This window comes from Brienomyrus brachyistius, chromosome 9 (genome assembly GCF_023856365.1).
Source record: "Brienomyrus brachyistius isolate T26 chromosome 9, BBRACH_0.4, whole genome shotgun sequence".
Classification (NCBI taxonomy): Eukaryota; Metazoa; Chordata; class Actinopteri; order Osteoglossiformes; family Mormyridae; genus Brienomyrus; species Brienomyrus brachyistius.
This window is the reverse complement of record NC_064541.1, coordinates 20534070-20560584: the sequence shown is the minus strand read 5'-3', so window position 1 is coordinate 20560584 and position 26515 is coordinate 20534070. Positions and strand designations below refer to the sequence as shown.

The 26515-nt window shown below is 47.6% G+C and overlaps 1 protein-coding gene across 2 annotated transcripts in view; it reads right to left on the bottom strand.

Moving 5' to 3' along the window:
* LOC125748779 (FH1/FH2 domain-containing protein 3-like) overlaps window positions 1-26515 on the bottom strand; it is a 136299-nt gene that overhangs the window by 58562 nt on the left and 51222 nt on the right. For both annotated transcript variants that reach the window (XM_049025347.1, XM_049025348.1), the window contains exons 4-5: window positions 9074-9141; window positions 5126-5231 (exon numbers count right to left, since the gene is read on the bottom strand). In XM_049025347.1, coding sequence (XP_048881304.1) covers window positions 5126-5231; window positions 9074-9141 — 174 coding nt within the window. The remainder of the gene's footprint in view (window positions 1-5125; window positions 5232-9073; window positions 9142-26515) is intronic.

Below are 26515 nucleotides of genomic sequence, written 5' to 3'. Positions count from 1 at the left end.
TGACTGGTTTGGGAAACACTGGCCATAGCATCCAGAGACAAACCAGAGAAACATGCAGGCATCACTGGCCATCGCCGAGATTGCCGTTCATCATCGCTCATCTTCCCACTGCTCGTGATGGAGAACCTGATGCTGGTTTAGAGAACCTGAACGCAGGGCCCGGTTCCCATAAACACTTGCTTCACAGTTGATTGTCAACTTGAAAGACAGCTGATAACGGTGAACATCAGGCCTTGTCTGGATTAAACTCTACTTTTTCAAAGTGAGTACAAAATTTCTATCGCCCCCGTAGGAGGGACAGCGTGATGCGGCCAGAACTGAACATTTCCCAGATGGATGGACTTTGCTGCTGAACCCCTGGATAACCGACCCCTGCTGGAGGTTTAGACAGACAGCGATTTCCCAGAAACCTAGAATTTTTTTCTCTGGTGCTGAAAAACAGTGCACCGGTTGTGGGTAATGAGATTTTAAAGAGCAGCTCGGATGAATGGATGACAGGTACACACACCGTATTTACAGAACACAGCAGTGAGGTATTCGCAGACCCCAGACTCACTTTGTTCTACAGTTTGGCTGCAGGAGGAAATATTATCCATCAGTGTGTTTTTACAGTAGGATCCTGTAGCTATGAAGCTGGGATGGAGATGTTTGGCTAATGTCCTACAGCTGGGCACAATAAAAATGGCTCATTCTGTGAACTGCTCCTAACTGCCCAGAAAGCCAGTGAACCTGCGTTGAGATCTAAGGGAATCTTATGGTTCCCAAAAGAAGCCGATTTTCTGGAGAGCACCCTGAACCTTGCGTTACCCCTTTACCCCCCGCAGGCGGCACAGCGGCCCCGGCCCAGAGCGAGGCCGCCCTGCGCATGCGGAGAAGCTCTGAGCCTGGCGGGCCTTGCTGCCAGCGCCACTTCAGGCTGCATTCACGCCACCTGAGTAATAAGATCCACCCCCCCCAGCGGCTCATGACTCAGCGCTGACACCTGGGTGCGAGAGAGACTGCGCTGGGATCCATCTGTGCCAGACTCACGCTGTGACTGTAAGGGCAGCGAGGGGGGATGAGGGGGCAGGGAAGGAAGGAGCTGGGGGGTGCGATTCAAAAGAAAATCAATCAATCAATCAATCTATCTATCTATCTATCTATCTATCTATCTATCTTTCTATCTATCTATCTATCGATCTATCTATCTATCTATCGATCTATCTATCTATCTATCTATCTATCTATCTATCTATCTATCTATCGATCTATCTATCTATCTAATCTGCCGACCTGTCTGTCTGTCCATCTGTCTGTCCATCTATCTGTCTGTCTTTCTTTTTTTCTGACTGTCTGCATCCCTTTTACCTTTTAAACTTCTGGAATTGTCTCTGTCTGTCTTAGGGCTTCCATAAATTAACCCTGACTTTATCCCAATCACAGACATTCGACGATCACAGATTACAGACAGTCGACGATCACAGATTACAGACAGTCGACGATCACAGATTACAGTCGACGATCACAGATTAAAGACAGTTGACGATCACAGATCCATGAAATCACTCTCCTCAGCCACAATGTGCATCAGTTTGAACATTCAAAACGAAATTAAAAGAATATAAATGAAAAAAAACAACTTTTTCAATTTAATCTTTTCTGAATTCAATGCAACATTTTACACCCTTCTAGAAATCTTTGTGCTGTCCTCCTTCTGTAATACAAATGCTGGCTGCCTATTGGTTTATTTACGGGGTTTGCAGTTGTCCTGAATCGAGGTCTTTATAGCAGTATAATAACAATCCGGAGCTGTTCAGGGGGTGACCAGTAAGCCAGTTTATTCTATAAACATCAGTAATTATCAGTAATTATGTGTAACGTGTGATTCTCTCTTCATTAAACTTCAGTTGCTCGTTACAGAGGAGAGAGTGAGTATGACAGAAAGGGGGGGGGGACGCAAATCCACTTTATGATCTGCAACGTCCTGCCAGCATTTATATGAGGTGGCTAAGTGTGCATGACCTACCTTGTCACAGTCGCCTGTGAAATGGCAGTGAGCCTCTAATGTGTCTATCAAGCCCCCCCCCCCCCCCACATTTCATGCTGACACCAAGGGACCCTACAAGAACATCAAGAGCAAAAGGCAGCGAGAGGCAAGGGGGGGGGGGAGGTATAAATGAACTGATCACTGTGCTTGTTTAACTTTTGCCACATTCTTGCCTGATGCAGTGCAGCAGAATGTATGTACCAGAGCGCGTGCAAATGTCAGAAGAGTCAGAGTGTGAAGCCTGTGAATGAATGTGTGACTCTCCATATCAATTTTACGCTTTTTGTTGTTTGTTTTTAGTTTTACTGAAATCCAGGCACTTATTTATGAAGTGTAGCTCTAAAGCAAAGGAGGAGATTAGGAGCTTAAACAAAAGGGACATTTAAGAGAGAGGAACACATGGTGTGTTTCATAGGCAAGGGGGCCATGACAGTCCCAGGATGCAACCTGAACTCATCTGCGGCAAAAAGAGTGGGAAGTGTATGTGTGTGTGTCTGTGTGTGTGTGTGCGTGTGTGTGTGTGTGCGTGCATGTGTGCGTGTGTGTGTCTGTGTGTGTGTGTGTCTGTGTGTGTGTGTGTGTGCGTGTGTGTGTCTGTGTGTGTGTGTGCGTGTGTGCGTGTGTGTCTGTGTATGTGTGTGTGTCTGTGTGTGTGTGTGTCTGTGTGTGTGTGTGCGTGTGTGTGTCTGTGTGTGTGTGTGCGTGTGTGTGTGCGTGTGTGTGTGTGCGTGTGTGTGTCTGTGTGTGTGTGTGCGTGTGTGTGTGTGCGTGTGTGTCTGTGTATGTGTGTGTGTCTGTGTGTGTGTGTGCGTGTGTGTGTCTGTGTGTGTGTGTGCGTGTGTGTGTGCGTGTGTGTGTGTGCGTGTGTGTGTCTGTGTGTGTGTGTGCGTGTGTGTGTGCGTGTGTGTGTGTGTGTGCGCAGGGGGAGGACAACAGCAAAAGGTTGAGTTCCCAGTCCATACACCATGGTTAATTCAGAGATACCAATAAATCTAATCTCATGTATTTGGCCTGTCAGAGGAAAAGGCGCAGAACAGATATAAACTGCAGAAACTCGGGTGGCGAAGTTACAGTCTTAACCAAACATTCATATATATTGTTCTGTTATAAAACAGAACAACAAAATTACCACCATACATGCATTCTGCATGACTGTTTATTCAATGCAAAGTCGCGGTGAGTATGGAGCCACCACAGGAAGTGCAGGGCACATGGCAGGAGACACGGCAGGAGACACAGCAGGAGACACGGCAGGACACACGGCAGGAGACACGGCAGGGCACATGGCAGGAGACACGGCAGGAGACACGGCAGGAGACACGACAGGAGACACGGCAGGAGACACGGCAGGAGACACGGCAGGGCACATGGCAGGAGACTCGGCAGGAGACACGACTGGAGACACGGCAGGGCACACGGCAGGAGACATGGCAGGAGACACGGCAGGGCACACGGCAGGAGACACGGCAGGAGACACGGCAGGGCACATGGCAGGAGACACGGCAGGGCACATGGCAGGAGACACGGCAGGAGACACGGCAGGGCACATGGCAGGAGACACGGCAGGAGACACGACAGGAGACACGGCAGGGCACATGGCAGGAGACACGGCAGGGCACATGGCAGGAGACACGGCAGGAGATACGACAGGAGACACGGCAGGGCACATGGCAGGAGACACGGCAGGAGACACGGCAGGAGACACGACCGGAGACACGGCAGGGCACACGGCAGGAGACACGGCAGGAGACACGGCAGGGCACACGGCAGGAGACACGGCAGGAGATACGGCAGGGCACACGGCAGGAGACACGGCAGGGCACACGGCAGGGCGTACGGCAGGAGACACGGCAGGAGACACGGCAGGGCACACGGCAGGAGACACGGCAGGGCACACTGCAGGGCGTACGGCAGGAGACACGGCAGGGCGTACGGCAGGAGACACGGCAGGAGACACGGCAGGGCACACGGCAGGAGACACGGCAGGGCACACGGCAGGAGACACGGCAGGAGACACGACAGGAAACACGGCAGGGCACACGGCAGGGCACACGGCAGGGCGTACGGCAGGAGACACGGCAGGAGACACGGCAGGGCACACGGCAGGAGACACGGCAGGGCGTACGGCAGGAGACACGGCAGGAGACACGGCAGGAGACACGGCAGGGCGTACGGCAGGAGACACGGCAGGGCACACGGCAGGAGACACGGCAGGGCGTACGGCAGGAGACATGGCAGGAGACACGGCAGGGCACACGGCAGGAAACACGGCAGGACACACGGCAGGAGACACGACAGGAGACACGGCAGGAGACACGGCAGGGCACACGGCAGGAGACACGGCAGGGCGTACGGCAGGAGACATGGCAGGAGACACGGTAGGGCACACGGCAGGAGACACGGCAGGGCGTACGGCAGGAGACACGGCAGGAGACACAGCAGGGCACACGGCAGGAGACACGGCAGGAGACACGGCAGGAGACACGGTAGGGCACACGGCAGGAGACACGGCAGGGCGTACAGCAGGAGACACGGCAGGAGACACGGCAGGGCACACGGCAGGAGACACGGCAGGACACACGGCAGGAGACACGGCAGGGCACACGGCAGGAGACACGGCAGGAGACACGGTAGGGCACACGGCAGGAGACACGGCAGGGCGTACGGCAGGAGACACGGCAGGAGACACGGCAGGGCACACGGCAGGAGACACGGCAGGAGACACGGTAGGGCACACGGCAGGAGACACGGCAGGGCGTACGGCAGGAGACACGGCAGGAGACACGGCAGGGCACACGGCAGGGCACACGGCAGGAGACACACGGGACCTAATGCCATCCTACCTCAGCATGATGTAACGGTACACACTGAATTATTCAGGAAGCAAAAGGCATTATGTGAATTATCTGCAAATCTCCTTTATCCAACTCCTAGGATAATGAGGCCCACATTGCAGAAAATGCTAGCTGTTAAACCGGTGTCCCCCCCCCCCCCCCCCCCTTCTTTTAATTCTGCAGATTGCTACGTTTAGAGAAACTGCCCCTGTCACGCAAAAGGGCAGTGAGCAGCAAAGGTTTTTCTACGGCGAATGGACAGTACCTCTGAGGATGTAGTTCTGGTAGTTCTGGTCAGCCTCTGCTCCCACCTTGATCAGGCAAGCCAGTCCCTCAGCCACAATGAACTCATGGACCAGGTCCTTGTCATCCTGAAAGAGAGAAGGAAGAGCTTAAGCGCTGGTTCATACTGAGTGACCCCATCACACGAGGGGAGGAAAGAGATAGGAAGGAGTGAAAAGCGATGGAAGAGAGAATAAAATAGAAGAGGGAGAAGGTATATAATGTTATATTATGGTGACCAGAGGCCCTCTTCTTTCGGACCAAAAATTGCTTGAAATGTGAGATTTTGCATTGTTTCATTTTAATTTGCTTTCTACAGTCAGACTACTTTGCATGTGCATATTTACATTGCATTGCATGATTGTATTCATGTCTTTATGGGGACTTTCCATTCATTTCTATGAAACAGAACATGAAATCTTGGCATGGTGGTGCAGTGTACTTTAGAGTATTTTAAGGTGAACCCTGAGTACTTTAAGGTGAACCCTGAGTACTTTAAGGTGAACCCTGAGTATTTTAAGGTGAACCCTGAGTACTTTAAGGTGAACCCTGAGTATTTTAAGGTGAACCCTGAGTACTTTAAGGTGAACCCTGAGTATTTTAAGGTGAACCCTGAGTACTTTAAGGTGAACCCTGAGTACTTTAAGGTGAACCTTGAGTACTTTAAGGTGAACCCTGAGTATTTTAAGGTGAACCCTGAGTATTTTAAGGTGAACCCTGAGTACTTTAAGGTGAACCCTGAGTACTTTAAGGTGAACCCTGAGTCATTGGACACGTCGCCCTCCCATCCATCCACTGATGGCGATGGCCACCACTTCAGGTCAAATTTTGTGGACCTCGAGCCTCAGAGCTCGACCTGGAAGCCCTTCCCTGCCTAACCTGCCCTGGCTGCCTCTGACTGGGACAGGCACTGCCCAGTTTGGTTCAGCGTCATCTTAGTGTACCATCTGATAAAGCACCTTTCCAGGCTGTGTAGGGCTTTGATCGAAACCCACATGTATCCCAGAGCGTACAGTAATCGTCTGGCTGTCAGAGTCTGAGCTCCCTCTATCTGTCGACGTCTGGAGACCTGTGACTGGCTCTTATACATAATTAATATCTGCTTAGCATAGCTGGTTATATTGCTGTACTGTTTTAATATATGGTGACTATTACATTATTATAAAGGTAATTCCTCTGCAAGGGACTCATATATCAATACACAATTGTTTCTAGATGTTGAACACGTCTATATTAGAACTCTGCTTCAATGATCATCTCTCATTATTATAGGTCACTCTGGTCCATTATTTCACCAGATATTTTCCATATTTTCCAGTGGCGGGTTGCTGGAGGATGTTACTTAAATGCACTCTCGACCCCTCCCTCCATGTAAAATGCGGCAGTTTCCCTCTGAACAAAGTAAACAGATGTTGCTATATTCATGCGGGACGCACCAGGCACTAGTGGGGGCCTATGCAGTTCACGTTTTAGGCTGCCGGGGGCTGTGTCCCTGTTCCGCACTCCAAGCCGGGGAAGTCGACTGTTTACTGCATGCATTAACTCCACCACATCAGAGAGACCCGCACCATGCGCAATCAAGAGCATCAATTAAATAAAAAAGGGCTGTTCTGGAAAATTAAACGCATTTACAAACAGGAAAAATAAGCTGATTATTTTTAAGTTAAAGATAAGGTTACAACAATATTGCGTGAGTTAAACCCTCACTGCACTGATTAGTTGTACGTTAGACCGCATGTAGATGCAAGACTGGTTTAATATTTTTATTTCACAAAGGGATATCTGTTTATTATTACATGATATTTTAAAAAAGAAACATTTTATAGCCGTATTGTAGTATTATAATGCGTGCTATTCACAGTATTCATTTTCTGATCATTATCGCTATAAAAAAAAAAACAAAATACACGCTGGATACTATACTAGTCACGGCTGGAAGGCACTCAGGATCTCTGTAGCTAATTATTAATAAGAAAATATGGAAGAACCCGATTCAAAATTCTGAATAAAATTGTCACTTGGCTATATAGTTCCACACAGAACATTAAAAGTGTAAATTTGGGAGCAAACTATTCACGAGTTTATTCTAGTAAGGAAATACTCTCATTGGCCAGAGGAGGACTGCTCATTGGCCTTACTGGAGATAAATTACCCAGCATGCTCCAAAAAGCTAATTTCCTGTGTCTGTAGCAACCGCTGTGTTTTGTTGTGAATAGTGCTGGTTACTATGAGCCTGTTGCTCCCTGACATTAGTAGCTCATTAAATCAGCGGTAAAAGAAGTGTTAAGAGCAATCAGTGTCCCAGCTTGATTCATGGTTACAGACAGGGGCCCAACGCCCAGGCAAAGGCCTTTTGCTGTACCTGCTTATAAAGCTGTTCGTCCAACCCATTAAGCACCTTTAATCACAAAATAACAACTTTAGAAGTGGATAATTTGAGCTTGGACATACTCACTGACCATTTCTTTTGATTAGCACTTAGGTATGAGATTTTGCCCAGCAACTCTTAAAACTCTTAGTAACACAACTTTAATTTGGATGTTTAAAACTGTTATTAACGTGAAGGAATCTGCTGGACTGAATCTGGTTAAAAATAAGTACAAATAACAGGATAAAATTAGCTCAGCGTGATAAGGCAGGTATCGTTTCATTATTGTATTCTCTATAACATCACTATAACACAATAAAATGCATCAGCAAATATAACTACAGCCCAAATGAGCACTGTTCAGAGGTTCCTCCTTAGAAGCAGGCGAGATTCAAAACACACGGTTTAGGTGTCATATAACCACACAAATTCCTTAACTTTTAACACAAAGTACATCCAACTGAGGACCGACCCAAATCCTCTAAAAGAACAGACAGCAACAATGTCAAACACTAATACAGTCTGTTTCGTTTCTTCCAAATAACCGTCTTCTCTTGTGGAATATAAGCATCACTGTGAGTGACGGGCCGTGTTTCCCGGTCTTGGCGAGTGGCCCAGTCCCGGGGGGGTGTATAAAGGGGTGGGGCCACAGGGGCACTGCCCCCAGTGTGCCCTCTCCCGTGTCACTCACTGATTCGACACATATCATTGGCTAATGATAAAGTTGGCCCCCCTGTATGAGTTATGCCTCTCTTATGCTCCCCATCATAAAAAGAAAACCTCCCTGAAGAATCGCTCCTGCCAGTTCTTTTCACTCAGTGCAGTTTGGTTAACTTCTGCCCCATCTCCCAGGATTCCATGTGCCCCCCCCCCCCACTTAAGGACAAAAGCACTTGTGCTCCCCCCCACCTGTCAACAGCATAATAAATTTAAATTTAAACCAGCCAGATTGTTCACTGTGCTCCGGTGCACAACTCTGCTGGGGGCTGGGGGGGGGATGGAAAATGCTTTACTTATACATTTTTTTTTTTGGGGGGGGGAGTGGGACCATTTCTCTGTTTTCCTCTGAAGGGGAGGATGCCGTAGTTTCTAAATGAATTATGCAGATTCTGGTTAAGTGATAAAACACTTCAGCTCTTACAGTGTCCGACACACCAAACGCCAAGCAGCTAAGACAGTGTGATATGCAAGAAAATCACAAAACATACACACGTCTACCTAATGGGGGGGGTCATTGGCTTCTCTCAATGTCCCCACAATGTGATAAAAACGTGTTAAAAACGTGTTACGTTGATGCTGGGGGGGACATTTTTTCAGTCCCCACAAGCAGGAACTAAACTTTATAAAAATCTGTGACTGCAATTAAAAAACTGCCAAAAGACATGTATTTTGTTTGGTTAGGGCTGCGTAGGGTTTAAGGTCGTCATGTTGGGATTAGAGTTTTGTCCACAGAAATGAATGGATGGTCCCCACAAAGATATGTGTACAGGTCTATGTATGTGTGTGTGTGCCGGACTGTCCACGCTCATCTCCTCAACCATTTTTGTTAGTGATTTTGGTTACCTGGAAGATCTGCTTGAGAGAGAACAGGGCCCTCCGGAGCTCTCGTCCGCTGGAGCTGTACAGCTTCTCTGTGGAGGAGGAGACAGAGATGCCCAGTGAGGTTCATAGGTCACGACATTAAGATACAGGCTGACTGGCAGCTCCAACATCAGCATCACTCTGACGGAAACTCACCAGGCTGGAAAACAAACGTGAGGATAACGGAAGACATTTATTATAACTTATCTGTGCCTTTAATTTTCTTGTGACTAGTGTGTTTTTGATGGGCGCAATCAATCCTTGGCAATATCCATTATGCTGCAGCTGGGAAATTAGATATCTGAGCGCAAAGAAGGACAATGATGGAGCAGAACTGAGAGCGGGGTCGCCGTCAAGCGGAGGAGGTGAGGGCCATCCGTCACGCGTCAGCGTGTTCGGGGTCCTGCTGACGCTGCGCTCCCCACCGCGATCGATCAGACAGTCTGCTTCCCGGACGTCACTCATGCCTTTAGTGGTCACAGTGAAAAGGCCTTTTAACAGAGCTCCATGAATTGTGAATCTGACACCCTTCAGTCAGTGCTGCCCTCAGGAACAAGCCCCCCCGCAACCATCATTAGCCAGTGATATGATTTGTAACAGTGAGTGACAGGGGAGGGGGACTTTCAGCCACTGTCAACTACAAAAGAGTCTTGGGGGGGTCGGGGGGGGGGGGGGGGGGGGCGTGTATCAGGGCGACATTGAATTCTGTAAGATGGTCATTTAAGGAGGACCCCCGGATGCATTTTTTCTGTCTTCTGGGGGGTCCCTGACCTCTTCTGGGGGTACTTTGATCCCCCAAAGCCCCTTCACTTTGGACACTGCCCCCTATTCTTGCCTGCTTTACCGACGGCGGTCATTAACCCCCCAGGAGAACGCGGGCGGATCACTCCCCCCCCTCAAACCGCATCACACTGGCATAGCTGCTTGCTCCTGTTTTTTCACTGTTTACTCAATCTTGTAAATCTGTATATTACAGCTTCCTGCACATTAACGAGCTGATTGCTTGTCTGTAGGCTGCCGCGGTTCCCAGCTCTGTTCCTCATATAAACACTGCATTTTAAGCACTCAACTGCACTAATTAATTTAATGTAAATGAACCAGCACTAGCTGCCCAAAATGTGGTACCAGCAACACATGCATACATTTGGTCCCCACAATGTGATATATACCCAGACACATACACACACGCAAACGCGTAGTCAGGCTGAGTTGGATGCCACATGTTGCAGCGTCCACACCTCTCGCCGACTTGCTGTAATTCCTTTTACCTGCCAGCATGTGGCAATGTTGAGCTCCCTTCCTTCACCACCGGCATCAAAGTGACAATGGGGACTTTCCACAAGAATCTCACACCGTACAGATATACACACGTCACCCAGTCCTCCCTCTCTCTCTCTCTCTCTATCCTTTTCTCCTTCTCACGGTGACGTCTGCTGTCCCCAAGGGTGTCACAGGCAGCAGTGCCGCTGTCTCCAGCATCTGTCAAGCAGGCACCTTCACTCGTGGTGAACTTCATTCTATCCTGCCCCCGGACCTCCGAACCATACGACTCAGTTGGGGAGGGGGACTCTGAGCAAAGAGTCTGAGTTTTCTCTACCTGTGAGGTGTGAGGGTGTTTTGGAAGGATCTTATTCCTAAATCAAGAGAGCATGAAATAAACCAAAGATCCATCCATCCATCCATCCATCCATCTTCCAATCCCTTACCCTGGGCCACAGGAGGGCCAGTAGCCTATCCCGGGCAGCACAGAGCACAGGTACCCCCTGCACGTAATGCCAGGTTCAGAGAGTTGCAATTCTGGATTATGCTAAAATCTAGAGGAAAATGGCAGTCCCGTATATCCCACACACTAAACTCATTTCTGCGTTGCTGCCATGCATTGGAGTTCCTGCCTACATTCACAGCCAGCTACAAGTCTCTGGTCGACACAGTGTACCCACTGAGGGTAATGTGAGCACACATTTGTGCGGATATGTGCAGATGTATGTGCAAGAGAATGCGAAAGGAAAGAAATTCAACAAAGTACTAGAGTAATTTTTTTCCCTTCAGAATAACAAATGCCCGACAGCTGACGGGTGGAGATTCCATGCCAGCAGCGTGGACAAGAACGCGGATTCTTCAGGAGGGGTAGCCAGCCTGTCTGGAGCGTCGACACCGTGAGCCCCACTGACACAAGAAGCCCCCTGTGAAAAAATTATAAAAAAGGAATGTGTGTCTATCAGGAGGTCTCACTGTCCGGGAGCCACCGCCCCTCGATGGAAAAAGAAGACTGTAAATCTCAATCAGCCTTCTCATGGGTGGCCAAGACATGCAGAAATTAAGACAACTTAGAATTTTTTTTTGTAAATGCCGCATGTCGACACCAGGACACATGTGCTCTCATTCATGTCTGCCTCTCAGGCCGACTCATCACCGAAACACTCAACCCACAGCTGACCTGAAAAACAGACACTGAATGCCGGGGAGCCCCAGAGTGCTTCAGGTGGCATTTGGCCAAAACAGTGTGTATATGTTGGGGTTAAAGATCTGCGTACGATGCGGCTGTCTGTGGATGTGGGTTTGGTCCATATCAGCAGAAGCGTGTTGAGACCATGCTTAAAAACACAGCATTTCCCATCCACTCGCTGCTCACTTTAACCCTTTTTTCTGCATGGGCCACCATTTGTTACTTTAGAAATACTGCACAAACTACAGGGAACCCTCATCCTGAACTCAGTGCCTCCCGGCAACCATGGTATTCCTGAGAAATGCATCAGGCGCGATTCGGGTGCAAGGTGCTTCCCCATAAACTTGGTGCTTCAGTGCCGTCGGCCCCCGACTCACTGGGGGAGGATCATTGATCTGTTAATAAACATCCTCAGTGGATTCTTCAGTCTGGATTGACTCGCGACTCATTGCTTCAGGGAATGGAATGTCAAGAGGCTGGGTAGTGAAGGGGACATGGACACGCCCCTTAGCAAAGCAAGCAAAAACATTTGTCCAAAATCCATTTGTTTGCATGGATAGACACCCCCACCCCCCACCCACCACCACTTAAACGGCCCATTTCCCTTAATGGGCACAGAGGGGAGACCGCCGGGGTGAGCTGGCCGATACGTCTGCCATGACCCATGATCACACCACTCAGAATGCACTCAGCCCCCAAGCCAATCCGGTGAGAATGGAGATGTTGGGATTTTATCTGATATGGTTCCAGCAATTCGTTAGGCATCAAAGATATCCATCCATCCATCCATCCATTTTCTGTAACCACTTGTCCTATTCAGGGTTGCAGGGCGTTCAGAGCCTATCCCGGAAGCTATGGGCACAAGGCAGTGAACAACCCAGGATGGGACCCCAATGCATCCAAGACATTTTACACAATAATACAATTATTTTTTATCACAATTATTGCAATAATGTAACTACAAATGCACTTCCTAATACAAATTGACAGTTCTTGTGCATTAATCCTGAGAGTATTAGCATCCTGTTTGGGATGTACCCAGCCTTGTGCCCTGCTCCGCCTGGAACAGCTTCCAGGCCTCCTGTCAGTGTTTCCCAAGCTGGTCCTTGGTGACCTACAGTCGGTCCACATTTTTGCTCCATCCCAGCTCCCTAGCAGAAGCTGGGAGGGAGCAAAAACATGGACTGTCTGTGGGTTCACGAGGACCGGATTGGGAAACACTGGGTTAGAAGACGGATGGATTAATACTCAGAATGCTCCCCTGAGGTAATGCTCACTGGTATTACAGCGGCACACAATAACAGTCCTGTTTCACTATATCATTGATATAGGCTGCAGTCCCAGATCCCTCCCGTTGTGGAGACCTTCCAGACTGGCTGATCTACAGACACGCTTGGCAGCCAATCTCAGCACAACCGTGCAACCACATGTTTCAGCCATGTTATGGATGCGCAACCCTATCCTACGATTGTGCATTCTTGCCAACAATCGGTGCACTTGTGTTTCGTCACTTGACTCATTACAATCTAGTCATTACGGTGTTTTTGACTTGAAAAGCTCTTCTGTTAGGTTCTTGAGGTGTTTCTCTACTGCGTTGTGTAGCTCTTGCTCCAACCCTAACTCACACTTGTTACTGGTCTCTCACTCAGCCTAGCAGCAGAACTCATGCCTAGCTGGCTCTGTGACAGCTGTATGCTTGTAATATACTGTCCGCCTCACTTATTCGTCTCCTTGGACAAAAGCGGCTGCCAAATAAATGCATGTAAATGTAATGCAAATGTAAAAAGTCCTTCCTGACGGAGGAGATCAGGACAACGCCACAAGGCTTAGTGGATTACGTCCCAGACTCTCCCTGGTGTGAATAGGGCTTCTTTTCTTTGGAGCATTCATGTATTTATGAACAGCTGAGCCGTGAGGTTGCCAAGTGCGGCCATGTGGGGGAGTCACCGGGGGTCACTTCCTCCAGATGTCGCACTAAGCTCAGTTCATTTCACCATTGCCATTTTTTCTAGGATTATCTGATCGGCTCATTTGGGAAACCTAACTGGGAAATGTCGGCCCACTTTAGTTCAAACTGGTTTTCATACCATGACCATGCTGAATGAAACATGTTTCCTCCGGAACTACGGAGGTGCCGGGTCACTCAGACACTTCAGTCCAGGTCGGCACAATCCACCTTGACCAGGAGTCTAGAAAATCTCACCGTACAATCTCCATATCTCTTAGGCCATTCACTTTGCCACGCATGGAAAATCAACACATCTCCACTGGAAATCCTACTCCAGTACTGACTTTCCCACGGTTCCTGAGGTCAGCTATCGAAGTCGGCGCGTGATATTGCGCTGGAGCGAGATCCCAGGCCGGTCTATCTTCTTCGCCTCCCTGACATCAGTGCTGCCTGGACCAGCAGCCTTTCATTATCTCTCTGAATCCGCCACAGAGCCGTCAGTGGTACGTGTCTGCAGCACCGTTTAAGTGCTGTTTACGCAGAAGGCCCCCGCTCTTCAGCTCCGGCTGCGGCCCCCACCGCCGTAAAGATGTCAGTTCTTGCCCTCCACAAACGGAGCACATCTGCCGAAGCGGGTGTGTCCTGCCAGGCCGATATCCATGCACCGGAGCACCTCCCTGCATGGGAAGTGTTTTGACTTGTGTTTTGTACCAGCTGGTGTGGGTAGGTGCTTTAGGGGCATTGCCCTGGCACAGCGGGGGGTCGGAACCACTCGCCCCGAGGCCCACCCACTTCACCACAAGATGACTTCTCCTGGTAAAACTTGAACAGGACATGTTCCGGAATCAATGATGTGCCACATTTGTTGTTGTGAGTTAGAATTCTAATGGAATATCCTACAGAAACAGATTAGTCTGGTGGTATAAGAAGTAAAATATAATAATGAAAATATTCATCCAGCTTTCATCTAACTGCTTATCCTACATGAGGCCAGCAGGGGTGGGAGGCTGGGTAGTTCCATCAATGGGATGTCAGTCCATCACTGGCTCAGACACAATCACACTCTGTGGGAAATTCAGACACCAGTTAAGCCGAAACACAAGTTTTCGGAATTAAAGGAATTAAAGAATCTGAAGGAAATGCACGAGACGCACAGAACGGGGGCAGGACGCGAACCCCCAGTCCTGGGGGTGTGAGGTAACTGCCCACTGAGCTACCCAAAAGAAAGATGCATACATTTTATGGTGTAGATGCACATGCTTTTGGCTCGTGTTAATTAATCTGTAAACATCTGCTCATGTGCTGTACACATGCATCACTCATGCACTGCAGGCCGGTTCAAACCTCATGCCACTCGCTTCATCTGACCTGCTTTCACGCCTCCCCCCACGGTGGGTGGGATCATCAACTGCCAACAGGTTTAACCCATTTGTCATACGCTAATTCTCTGGCTCCCATTGGGCAGCAGCAGGAGTGACTGACAGCGCGAAGTAAAGGCCGCCAATTACGAGACTAGGAGCTGCAGCTCTGCCGAGGGCTAAATTCGTCACGCTAATCAAAGTGGCCTCTTAATGTGAATCTTTCACCGGTGACTGGAAATAGAAGCTGGGAAGGAGGCCAGGAGACGGTAGTGATGTAGTGATGGCCGTGCCGGGGAGGGTGGGGCGGGGCGACGGGGGAGGGGGGGGCGCTGTTCCCCGATGGTGCCAAAATCCAGCGCCAGCAGACGGCAACGATGATAAAACATGAAAAGTTGCAAGTGTGACTCAGTCAACCGTGACCTCGATTTCGGGAACACGAAGGAAAATATTTACTTCGGCACATCTTTTTCTTCAAAGCGGCCCGAGATAATGGAGGTCATTAACAGTGTAATGTCACTTCTTGTCAGCGGACAGACATCGGCCTAAAATAGAAGTAGACGTTACTCCCCTGCTGGGTACAAATAACACGACGTTTTCATCGGCCGGCTTCGGCATCTCGCCTCCCCCAAACCTCAGCTCAGGGAGAAGTGAGAGGAGAAATGTGTCCAACCAAAATAGCTGGGACACCGGGTCAGCCCTCCACCACCAGGGGGACCTCACCTTCCCTCTGCTGTGTTTGCGGGTGTGGTACCCTGCACCAGACTGGTGGGGGGTCTCACAGGGGCTCATGCATTGAAACATGACCACTTTGCTGGGATCCTGGACCCAAATCCCTGGGGATTTCGGCAGCCAATAGAATAGGATTACCCCCTCATCCAGAAAGAACAGTACATACTATGTTTAAACCCCCATTTTGGTTTACAGGGTCACACACACAGACACACACATATACACACAACCTACTCAGTAGCTGATTTGCTGATTTTACTTATTTTCTTTGCATATTTCTACTTACTCTTGGGAGCTCTCAGGAAACCTCATTTGCCTACATCTACCGCCGTCAGCTGTATTGTTGTGCATCTGCTTAATAATCTTTAATTTGCTTTGATACAGGAAAGCTCAGCAAAACGAATCAGCGATCAGTTTGAAATCAGTCCCTGTTAGTCTGCGGCCACATCCTGGGATCCTGCAGAATTCTGCTGCTGCATCACCATCCTCTGCAGTCAGTCACCCTTGAAGCACCTGGAGAACTACTTCTGCTGTATCACAATATTATGAATTATGCAAGTCAATGGGAAAGTCTCTTTCTCACTCATCATGGGCTGCAGGAACCTCCAAGGCAGTGAGCCTCTAGAGGCTTGGAGGCCACAGTGCGGCTGACTGCCGTGGCCTGTGCCTGCTCAGTGCCACCGGGGTACTAATGACTGAGGCCGCATGAGCCGGACAACATGCTCCTCTCCTATCCAGTCAGCCCTGCCTGTCTGCTCCTGTCAGTGATCCCGACAGACATCACCAGCGCTCTATAGTTCACTATATGTCGGGTGTTTTCCCACATTTTAGCTGTTAGTTTAATAGTTGTGAAATTAATACTAAGTCTGCCTCTGAATAGTCCTACAAATGCACATGCACCTCTTAGATGGTGCAATTAATGCGGCACAGAGTGGGGCGGGGGGTGCTTTGGAAAAGGACTTAACATGCCTCCTTGGACTACATTGGGTGGGGGGGGGATTTTACTGCTTTCAGGAAGTTAAGTGGCTGGGCGGGAGGGGGGGATGGACTCTGCTCCTCTTTCTCAAAGCAAAGTGTGATGTTGGGGCGAGACACGAGGAGCCAGGCCTGCGTTGATCTGCACCTGACCTTGCGATTGCTTGGTTAAAGAGACTGCTAGGTCCAACAGAAGGAACTGTGGCGGAATCTGGCATCAGCAAACGCTGCCAACCAGCCTAGTTTCTTAGCTGACAGAACCATTGAAAATGCAAACCCTGCTATGGACCAGACCCTGCTTCAGCACCACAAGCACCTCTCTTCATCCTTTCCCCAGACCAAGCCCACTGACATAAAAGTAACTAGCAAATAAACAACAAAAACAGCATGTTTTTAAAAGCTGGACATATTCGCTGAGAACATGCACAGGATAGTAGGTCGGCTAAACTGGATTAAAACGAGCAAGTGGGAATTACTATGCGGAATTTCAGGAAACAGTGAAATCACCCCCAATCTAAAACGTGAGGACATCCGACAGAAAGAGCTAAAAGATGTTTAAAAATAACCTCTGATAATAACTTGAAAATGTGACCAGCCCACTCTGTGACAAACATGCCTTCTTACCGGGGAAATACTGGCCACACGATAATAGTGAGCATAAGTGCGCGTGTGTGTGTGCGCCTTCGTCTGTATACATACACAGTCTAATTAATTTGTTCCTGCCACTTAATTCGGGCCTGATGGGAGACAGATGGCTGGAGTAGCAGAAAAGCGGTTTCGATTAGTGAGCGTGAGGCAGGGCTGCACAGGCAGTGGGCTCCGTCACTGGGACAGTGTCCAGCAGGAAGCCCGCAGTTTACCTTGAGGGCCTCATGGTGTCTGCACTTCCTGTTCCTGCCTCATGGTGTCTGCACTTCCTGTTCCTGCCTCATGGTGTCTGCACTTCCTGTTCCTGCCTCATGGTGTCTGCACTTCCTGTTCCTGCCTCATGCTGTCTGCACTTCCTGTTCCTGCCTCATGGTGTCTGCACTTCCTGTTCCTGCCTCATGGTTGCCATGGTGCCTGTGTTACATTCGCAATGCTCGTACCTGCTCTGATACCACATCATTCGCAGACACCTCTAAGTGCACTGTTCTGTTTTAATCATAGAGCGTGTTAAATGTTTACAGACTCGCGCATGGCCCTCATTTTTTTCACTGATGAGAAGCTCAAAATGATGAATACAGCTTCCATCTCAAATGAAGGTGCAGATCTTTAGCAGCTCTCCCATGAGGACACGAAGTCGCGTCAGAACTCTCTGCCCTACCGCTCGATGCTGAGAGAGACACATCTGTTGATCCCAGTAATCTGTTTTATGACTAACAGAATCCCATAAACCCCTTCTTATATGCAACGAATGTCGTTTACACAAATATATAGTCCCATAAAAAAATAGTAATGAGATAGTAATGATCTTTTCATATCTTGTCATTCTCGTTTCTAAGGACCAGTTAATTGATTACTGTCATGGAGTATTAATGAGTCATCATCATGTTTTTCCATAACAGCAGCACAGATGAGCTGATTCAGCTTGGTCTCTGCTTTCATTTCACTTTGTTGTTAAATTTGTGGGTTAAAAATTATGAAAATGCATCACAGATGATTAAAATTGGTCACACGAACACACATTACTGGATTTTTATTTATTTTTTTGTTATCCTGTATTTGTTCTGAAGTTTTACTAATCTATAGTTTTTCGATAGTTTTCGGAAACGCCATGACTGCAGCTCGAGTTGTGCTGTACACTGTAGGTTCTGTGCTCGCTGCTACAGGGGTCCCGTTGACCTCAACTTCTCCCTCTTCACAGACCCTTATGTAAAGCCCACTGCTGGCCTGTGAAAACACACAATGCCGCTCGAGTGTTGGAGGGAAACCGTAGCACCACACATCGTCACACAGGCATACAGCTTACAGTCTCACAAAGGGACTCTCACAAATACGACTAAAAAACAAACTCACTGTATTTTATTTCTGGCTTATGCTCCATCCATTTTGTCGGCTAGCAAAAAATATTAGTATAAAGGTCTCATTCCGTGACCTCAGCAGAAAGAAAATTGTCGATGATGATGTGGCACTCCACATCCCTGCCCGGTGTGACCAATGGTGACATACATCACGGACGGCCTACTGCCGACTCTGGTGTGATTTACACAGCTGATAAACTCAGGCAGGTGATGCACAGGAGTGGGTAAGGATTTGAGTTGTGGACTTCTAGGTCGCAGATGCTTTACGATTTTGATTGGGAAAACTCAACAGCGGCGCCCAAGACAGAAACGGACCGTCTAAATCAAACACGAGGAAACATATTGAATTAGTCCCCACACAGAGGAAACCAACATGTGTCCGGCATCCTGCAAAAAAGCCGATTTAGGCTGACGTCTTGCCTAATGAGGTTGGCCAGCTATCATCACCGAAACTTCTACTTGAATAATGTTCCTGTGTAATTATTTCCACCTGAGAGGAAAGCATCCAGCCTGTGACAGCGGCTGAGCGATTGAGATCTAGAGTGGTTCAGCGGAAGAGAGGCTAAAGACAAGAGGAATCTGATGTGGTTTGGAGTTTAATATGTAAATACGCAAAGACCTTTTGGGTTCGTGTAGATAAAAGAGATGCTTTCACGTTGCTGTCTTAATGTAATAATTCACTGATCAAAGCATTTTTTTTTAAACTAAGCAAGATGGGAAAGTGAGTCAGCAATCTTACATGCTTGCTTTGGAAACAATGCAGAAGGAGCATCCAAGGGATCAAACACAACTGTAAATTTGTCACATGTGGCCTTTACCCATATCCAATGAAAATGAAATCAAGGAGCCACTCGTACTGTACATGCTGCACTGCTTAGCAGCGTCGGTAGCAATAAACTTCATGCAGCGGCCGGAAACCTCATTCTCAAGAGACAACTGGCACTAAAATGCTGCTAGCAAGGGTGCAGATTTTGAGGGTTCAACGGGTAAAAATGCTATGAAATAATGTAGCTACAAAGTTCGAGTGAGGTCCGTGTGCTGAAACAAATAGGATGGATACAGTTGCACATTCCTGCAGCTGTATGGCACTGAGTATTATAAGCACTGGAGAACTCAATTGTCCTCTTTGAAGGGGTAAGGAAAAGCTTTTCATTTTTCACTATACAGGCATTTCTTGTGTTATTCCCTCTGGATGCATTACGGCAAAGTCCCTGAAAAGTGCTTTGTGAAGACCTTGCCTTTGAAAAGGAGCTATGCAAAATAAGTCTGATTGATACATTGGTTAAATATAGCTGTTACGATTTCCTCTGTTAACTTTACTGGCATGTACACTTTCAACCAGGGGAAAAATGTGGGTCAGACTGGTCAGGCATGTGAACACAGTCCCTAGTAGAAAATCTACCCAACATGTGATTTAATGGCCAGTGTTGCCAACCCAGCACAGAGGGGAATGCAAACATCCTGCGAGCGAATGTGTCTTTCTCTCCACCTCGAGATTTATGATGTCAGAATCACCCCAACAGAAACAAAGTGTGCCCTGCATGAAATAAATTTTTCCCAGGTGACAGAAGGCAGACAAGAAAGGAAATGGTATAAGTGGGCCGATATAAAATTATGTAGCTATAGAAGTATAAGTTTTAACGTCCCAAACCAATTATGCTGTACGGTACGTCCTGTAGAGAGGAGGGGTTACCATTTCCTCCTTGATACTCTTTATCTGATTGGCTAACTTAGCCTACTAAACAGCCCGTGATGTTGGCTGATGAGTGAACCCCGATTTATACCCCTGCCTTCCACAGTGAATCGTCTCACGGAGAGCCAGGCCCCAACCGGGCTAGCTGTGTGGCCCTCCAGTTAACGGCCCATGACTTTCTGGGGCCCGATAGCGTTGGGGCCGCTTGGCTGGGGACAGGCTAGGTACTTAGAATGACATCCATCTATCGAGCAGTAGGAGACCCTGTGGGTCTGGCCCTGTTACAAAAGTCACCCCCACGCAACAGAATGAAAAATAAGGTTCCGCTATGGGCAACTTAGCCCCGCTTTCACTAAGAGGCCTGATTTCAATCTTCTGGTAGGCCGTACCTTACAGAGTGTAGGCCCCCCCATGCCTCCGTTTAACATCACAGAGTGCCACGTCAAAAATCTGCCTTTCCTGTACAGTTCATCTGTTTATCTCCAGGAAATGGTTCCCCTAAACCTGCTTCTGGAGTGAGCAATATGGGATATGAGATGAATTTCAGAAGCAGTCTGAAGAAAAGTGCTTCAGGTAGCGTTACTGAGGTAGGAGGCAGGAAGATAGGGCACCTCTCAGCAGGAAGTGTGATGAACAGCATGATGTGCAGCAGTAACCGAAGGAGGAGAAGAATGGAGACCTTGCAAGCCAACAGATCATGAAGTGACTGGGGTTTGCCTGGTGTTCATCAAATGGCCGGGGGCTGGAATTAGGAGCACACACACGCACAGTCACACACATCCATTATGAGTCTTTCACTGTACCATTACATCCTGTGATAGGACAGGAAGGACACTCCATCACATCACCTGTCTTTAACAAGATTGAACTCTGAACTTCAGACTTCACCTTGCCCATCTTATTATGCGAACTGCAGACCCAAAATGAAAATAAAAACATGCATAATTATGTCCCCGTTCTCAGCCACGGCTCTAGTTCAGCAGCACGTTTCCCAGTCTTCTGACATCATCATGCTGCTTTCGGCATGCCGCGGATTATCCGGTGATGCCAGAAAACGAGGCCACACTCACCGCTACGTCACCGCTACGTCACGCTACGTCACGCTACGTCACCGCTACGTCACCCCACGTCCGCTTCCCCTCCGACGGCTCGGGTGGAGCAGTGCTGCTCCCGTACTGTAGAAGATGTGCTCATGCATTTTCACTTCGCGCAGAGGCACGTTCGTTTCCATCAATGTACCATTGTAACAGCAATCTGCCGTGCCCTTCTGATTGCTCAGAAAAGGCCTCTGAATAATTAAGAGTCGGGACGACCGCCGTCAAAATAAGAAAATGGATTTGGACACGGACATAACTGTTAGTTCCGCTTTGTGCTTTACACTTTGCATTAGATTGTCGAAATAGAGCTTCTAAGGTACGCATAAGCCCTCTGCACTGAGACGGCGCTCCCAGTGACTCCACGTTACCACAGTCAAGATGTTCTTCACACTAACCAGTCATAGTAAACATTCAGGGAGAGCAGACCCCTCCGTCGCTGCTTCCAAGCTCCGTCCACAAACTATTTGTGGTAGTTGGGCAAAGTGGTCTTTAAGCACCATGTGTCTCCATCCTTTAGATTGAGCACCATGTGTCCCCGTCCTTTAGATTAAGAACCATGTGTCTCCATCCTTTAGATTAAGAACCATGTGTCTCCATCCTTTAGATTAAGCACCATGTGTCCCCGTCCTTTAGATTGAGCACCATGTGTCCCTGTCCTTTAGATTGAGCACCATGTGTCCCCGTCCTTTAGATTAAGCACCAGGTGTCTCCATCCTTTAGATTGAGCACCATGTGTCCCCGTCCTTTAGATTAAGCACCAGGTGTCTCCATCCTTTAGATTGAGCACCATGTATCCCCGTCCTTTAGATTGAGCACCATGTATCCCCGTCCTTTAGATTGAGCACCATGTGTCTCTGTCCTTTAGATTAAGCACCAGGTGTCTCCATCCTTTAGATTAAGCACCATGTGTCCCCGTCCTTTAGATTAAGCACCAGTACTTTGGGCCAGATCTGCCCTGGATGGCAGATTTGGAACAACAAGGAGCACAGTGTTCAAATTCACAAATTTGGCGAAGGCGACCTTTAGGATCTTAGTAGCTGCTCCAACATTTCATTCAGCCCTGTGCTTCAGAAAAATAAAGCCAGTATTGTACATCTGAGTAATACTGATCACTGACAACTTAATGCAATGCTGCCTCCAATCTCAAACAGCAGCAAACAGACGCAAAGAGCCAAAAGTGCATGACAGATCCTGTGAGGAAGGAGAGCAGCACTGGTTTCTATTAGGGTGGTCAAAGTTAATACAATTACACGTTTATTTTAATACAATTAAGCACTTATTTCAAAGACATAATGCAGGAGAATAGAATGAGCACAGATTTTTAATAGCAGCCTATAGTATTTTTTCCTGGTTATAAACAATGACAGAGCGCACAATTCAAAGCTAAATTCAATCCCAGAATTCAAAGCTAAAATCAATCCCAGAATTCAAGCTAAAAATCAAAACACACAGTCACAGGGACGCTGATAGAGGGGAAGGCAAGATCAGATTTGTGTTCTTTATTAAATCATTTTATTATTGATTCAAGTTTTATATGAATTTTGAAAGAGATTTTAGTATCTTAAAATGAAAATATTCCCAGTTAGTAAGTGCATTTACAATGGCTTCTGTTTTTAGAGCCATTTGCCAAATAGGTTTTAAATTTAGATTTAGGTTTTTTTTTTGTCCCTAAATATTCACCTTCTGCTTTGAGAGTAACGTGATAAACTCAGAAAAAGCGCGTGAAGGTGACATAGTGAAGTGAAACATGATTTATTTTTGTCTTTATTTTGAGACTTCTGTTTGAAATGAATACATTTCTATACTGAATATACATACTATAAAATCTTGAATAATCATGATTAACAAAAAAAAAAAATTAATCGTTTGACAGCCCTACTTAAATTATGCAAAATATACAGATCAGAAGCTGTTGGTCCTCATTATCTCAAACTGTTTTATATTAAACAAAAGTAAAAAAAAGACTGTGGTTTCCATATCATAATACAACAATCAGGAAAAGTTTGTTTTCTAACAATGTAATGTAGTAAGTTTGAAATCGAGCACTCAACATATATAATCCTAATATTTATGCAATTTGATTTATGACAGAGTTGCTACTATAATTACACCCATGTAAGTTTAGCCCCAGATGAGACCAAACCGCAACCGAGCTACTAAACTTGCATTCCATTCTTAGGTCTAGAATAAACAGTACAGTCTCAAATGAAATTTGTGTGCATGTCGAAGTCATAAAGAGCCACCTGGTAGTGTTTCTGGTAGCTGTATCTGCGGATTATGTATAATCCATCTGCCTGCTACTTCTGTGTCACCTGCAGTGAATATATTTGACTTGGCTTTCAACGGAGGCACTGAGACTGTGAGACTCCCTCAGGATTCAACTTCCTGGATTCCCGAGGCTGCCTGCAGGTCACTGTCAAACCTTTGTCCGGCTTTTGGAGTATCCTGTGGTTAAATCTATTAGCTGGAATCCTACGACCTCCTGTTAAAAGTGAGCATTCGAGCTTCAGCTAACCCATGGTTCATCTCTCAGCCAGGTCTCTTATTGGCTGGCGCACGCTTCATCTCTCAGCCAGATTTCCTATTGGCTGGCGCACGCGTCACGCTTTCAGCCAGATCTCCTATTGGCTGCCGCACGCATCATGCTTTCAGCCAGATCTCATTTTCCGTCACTGTACAATGGCAATATCCTTCCACAACTGAGAGCTACCTTCCTCAGGAAGGTATAATATAATATTAATCCACACATAAATCCACAACATTCCTCAAGCTAAAGGCCAGAATGTCAAGTCAATTAATTTCATTTTTATGAATAAACAACTACTTAGTAATTAATGAATAAAAAACTACTTAGTTTGAAAAATAAGGTGACTGTAACGATGCATACTTAATGTAACAGCTCACATTGGCTTATATGCATTTTCAGTCCAAAACATGCTATTTTAAACTAATATATGTTTATTTAATAGGAACATAAAAAGAGTCAGAGCTTATCAAGCCATTACCCCCCCTGAACACCTGAAATTATAGTCATAAAATGCATTATAGTAAATTTTCAGGAAGCCATGTATCCTGAAAATAATGGCAGTCACTGTATAAGATACATGAACTCCAATAATTCTCTCCCTCCTTCAACTGTGTCCTGTGCAAATACAGTCCGGAGGAGAAATGCTTCCTCAAGAACCATAAAAAAATGCTAATACTAAAGATGGTCGAGAAGGGAATTTCTTTCTGAGATTACTTTTACGAGCCTGAGCAGAGACACGACAGAGCCGAAATGCTCAATAAAATCCAAAAAGGAAATAAAAAAATAAGAGAGAAAGAGAGAGAAACGCTCACGCAGCAGGCCAGCTTAAAACATACAGATTTTCTTTGTAACAACTAGGCCAATCAGACTTTTAGATATTTCCAATGCATTTTGGGAAGTGGGGTGGTGCTGATAAGTGGGACTCTATTCCTTCTTAGGAGATCTATGTGGTCAGAGAACTGGAGGGTCACCGATTCACCCAGAACAGGCCAAGCATGACTAAGGGACCAGGCGCAAATCTGCAACTCAGAGTCAAGAAGCATCACCCTTTGTACTACTCTTACTGGCCGTACCAATACTCTCTCATATATTCTGCAGTACATACTGTAAATAACCCCCTTAAGTACGTGGGGATCATCCAGCTCACCCTGCGGCAACAGACACCAGGTACGTGTACACAGCCGACCCAGCGGCAGAGGTTACCGAGGGTCAAGGGCCAAGGATGGGTCACGTCCCCCACATACTGCGCATCGGACCTGCGGCTCAAGCCAGCATGGGTTAACATGACACCCTGCATCCTCCGACAGACGGTTAAATACACGAAACCTCAAAATGACTACACTGGATAAATTATATATACATGCACTGACAGCTGCAAGTCTGGAGGGTCTATAAAGGCTTCAGGCTGCGAAATTTAAGAGGATAAGAACGCAGGAAGGAAGACGAGCTCCGATGGTGCCACTACCGAGCAGCAAGCCCTCAGCTCAGTGAGCCTCTAGAACGTGGTCTTCGTGCGAGGAGGACACAGTGTGTACGAGCTTATGAGCGAAGCCGCTCGTGGTCTGCGACCCACAGAAATCATTCACTCATCCACCTGCCCTGAGGGCATCGGGAGGGGGGGGGGGTAAGGTGGTGTAAACAAACAAGTCTTTTTCACATGGATGAAGGGATCAGAGAACCATGACGATCGCCTGCTCCTCTCCAGGGTATGTGTCAGATCCTCAGCATCTTGGTGAATCTTTATAATCGGACAGCAAGCTGCGGACTGTGAACATAAAGGGTGACGACTTGACCTTCCTTGCACAGCCCTGCTCACTGAGGCTTCGGACGGGGGCCCGATGCTGACATCACATCAGCAGACAGAAGGACAGGTGACCATTCAAAGGTAGCCCCGCATACCAGTATGATTGGGGGGGGGGGGGGATTAGGGTGGGGGGGGTTGAGCCGAGTGGGAAAGGGGGGGGCAGGAGACAGGCGGTGGGCATCCTCTCCCCTCCTCTCAGGCTCTCGAGGTGACTGACAGATGCTGCTGTAGAGCAAGATATCATCATACCAATTAGAGGCCTTGAGGATCATTACAAGCTGCACCTCAAACCTCTGTTTCAGGCACATTTGGCAAAGATGAAAAGCATGCGGATCACTGAAAAAAACATGCCATCATGTCTGCCCCCCCCCATTCTTAAATGCAGGTTTTGACACAAAAGAACTGACATAAGCCAGTGAGCAGGGGGCTATCAGCTCATTAAGGGCAGCATCACTCTTTGCAATATTAAGGATGGGACTTGACTTGAGGGTGGCTTTCTGGCTCGTTGGGAAACAAAAATGGCAGGTGTTATGGCCGTGGTTATGAAAATGCCAAAGAGCAAGACACACAAATTTCGATCTCCAGGGGCTTCTGAAACAGATTAGGATTTATCGGAGAGACTCCCCTTTAAGAGACGCCCGGCATGGGAGAGCGCCTCTGTGTGGCTCAACTCTCAGCTCAGCCAAAGTGTCAGCCAATTTACGGGAGAGACTCCCCTTTAAGAGACGCCCGGCATGGGAGAGCGCCTCTGTGTGGCTCAACTCTCAGCTCAGCCAAAGTGTCAGCGCATTTACGGGAGAGACTCCCCTTCAAGAGACACTCGGCATGGGAGAGCGCCTCT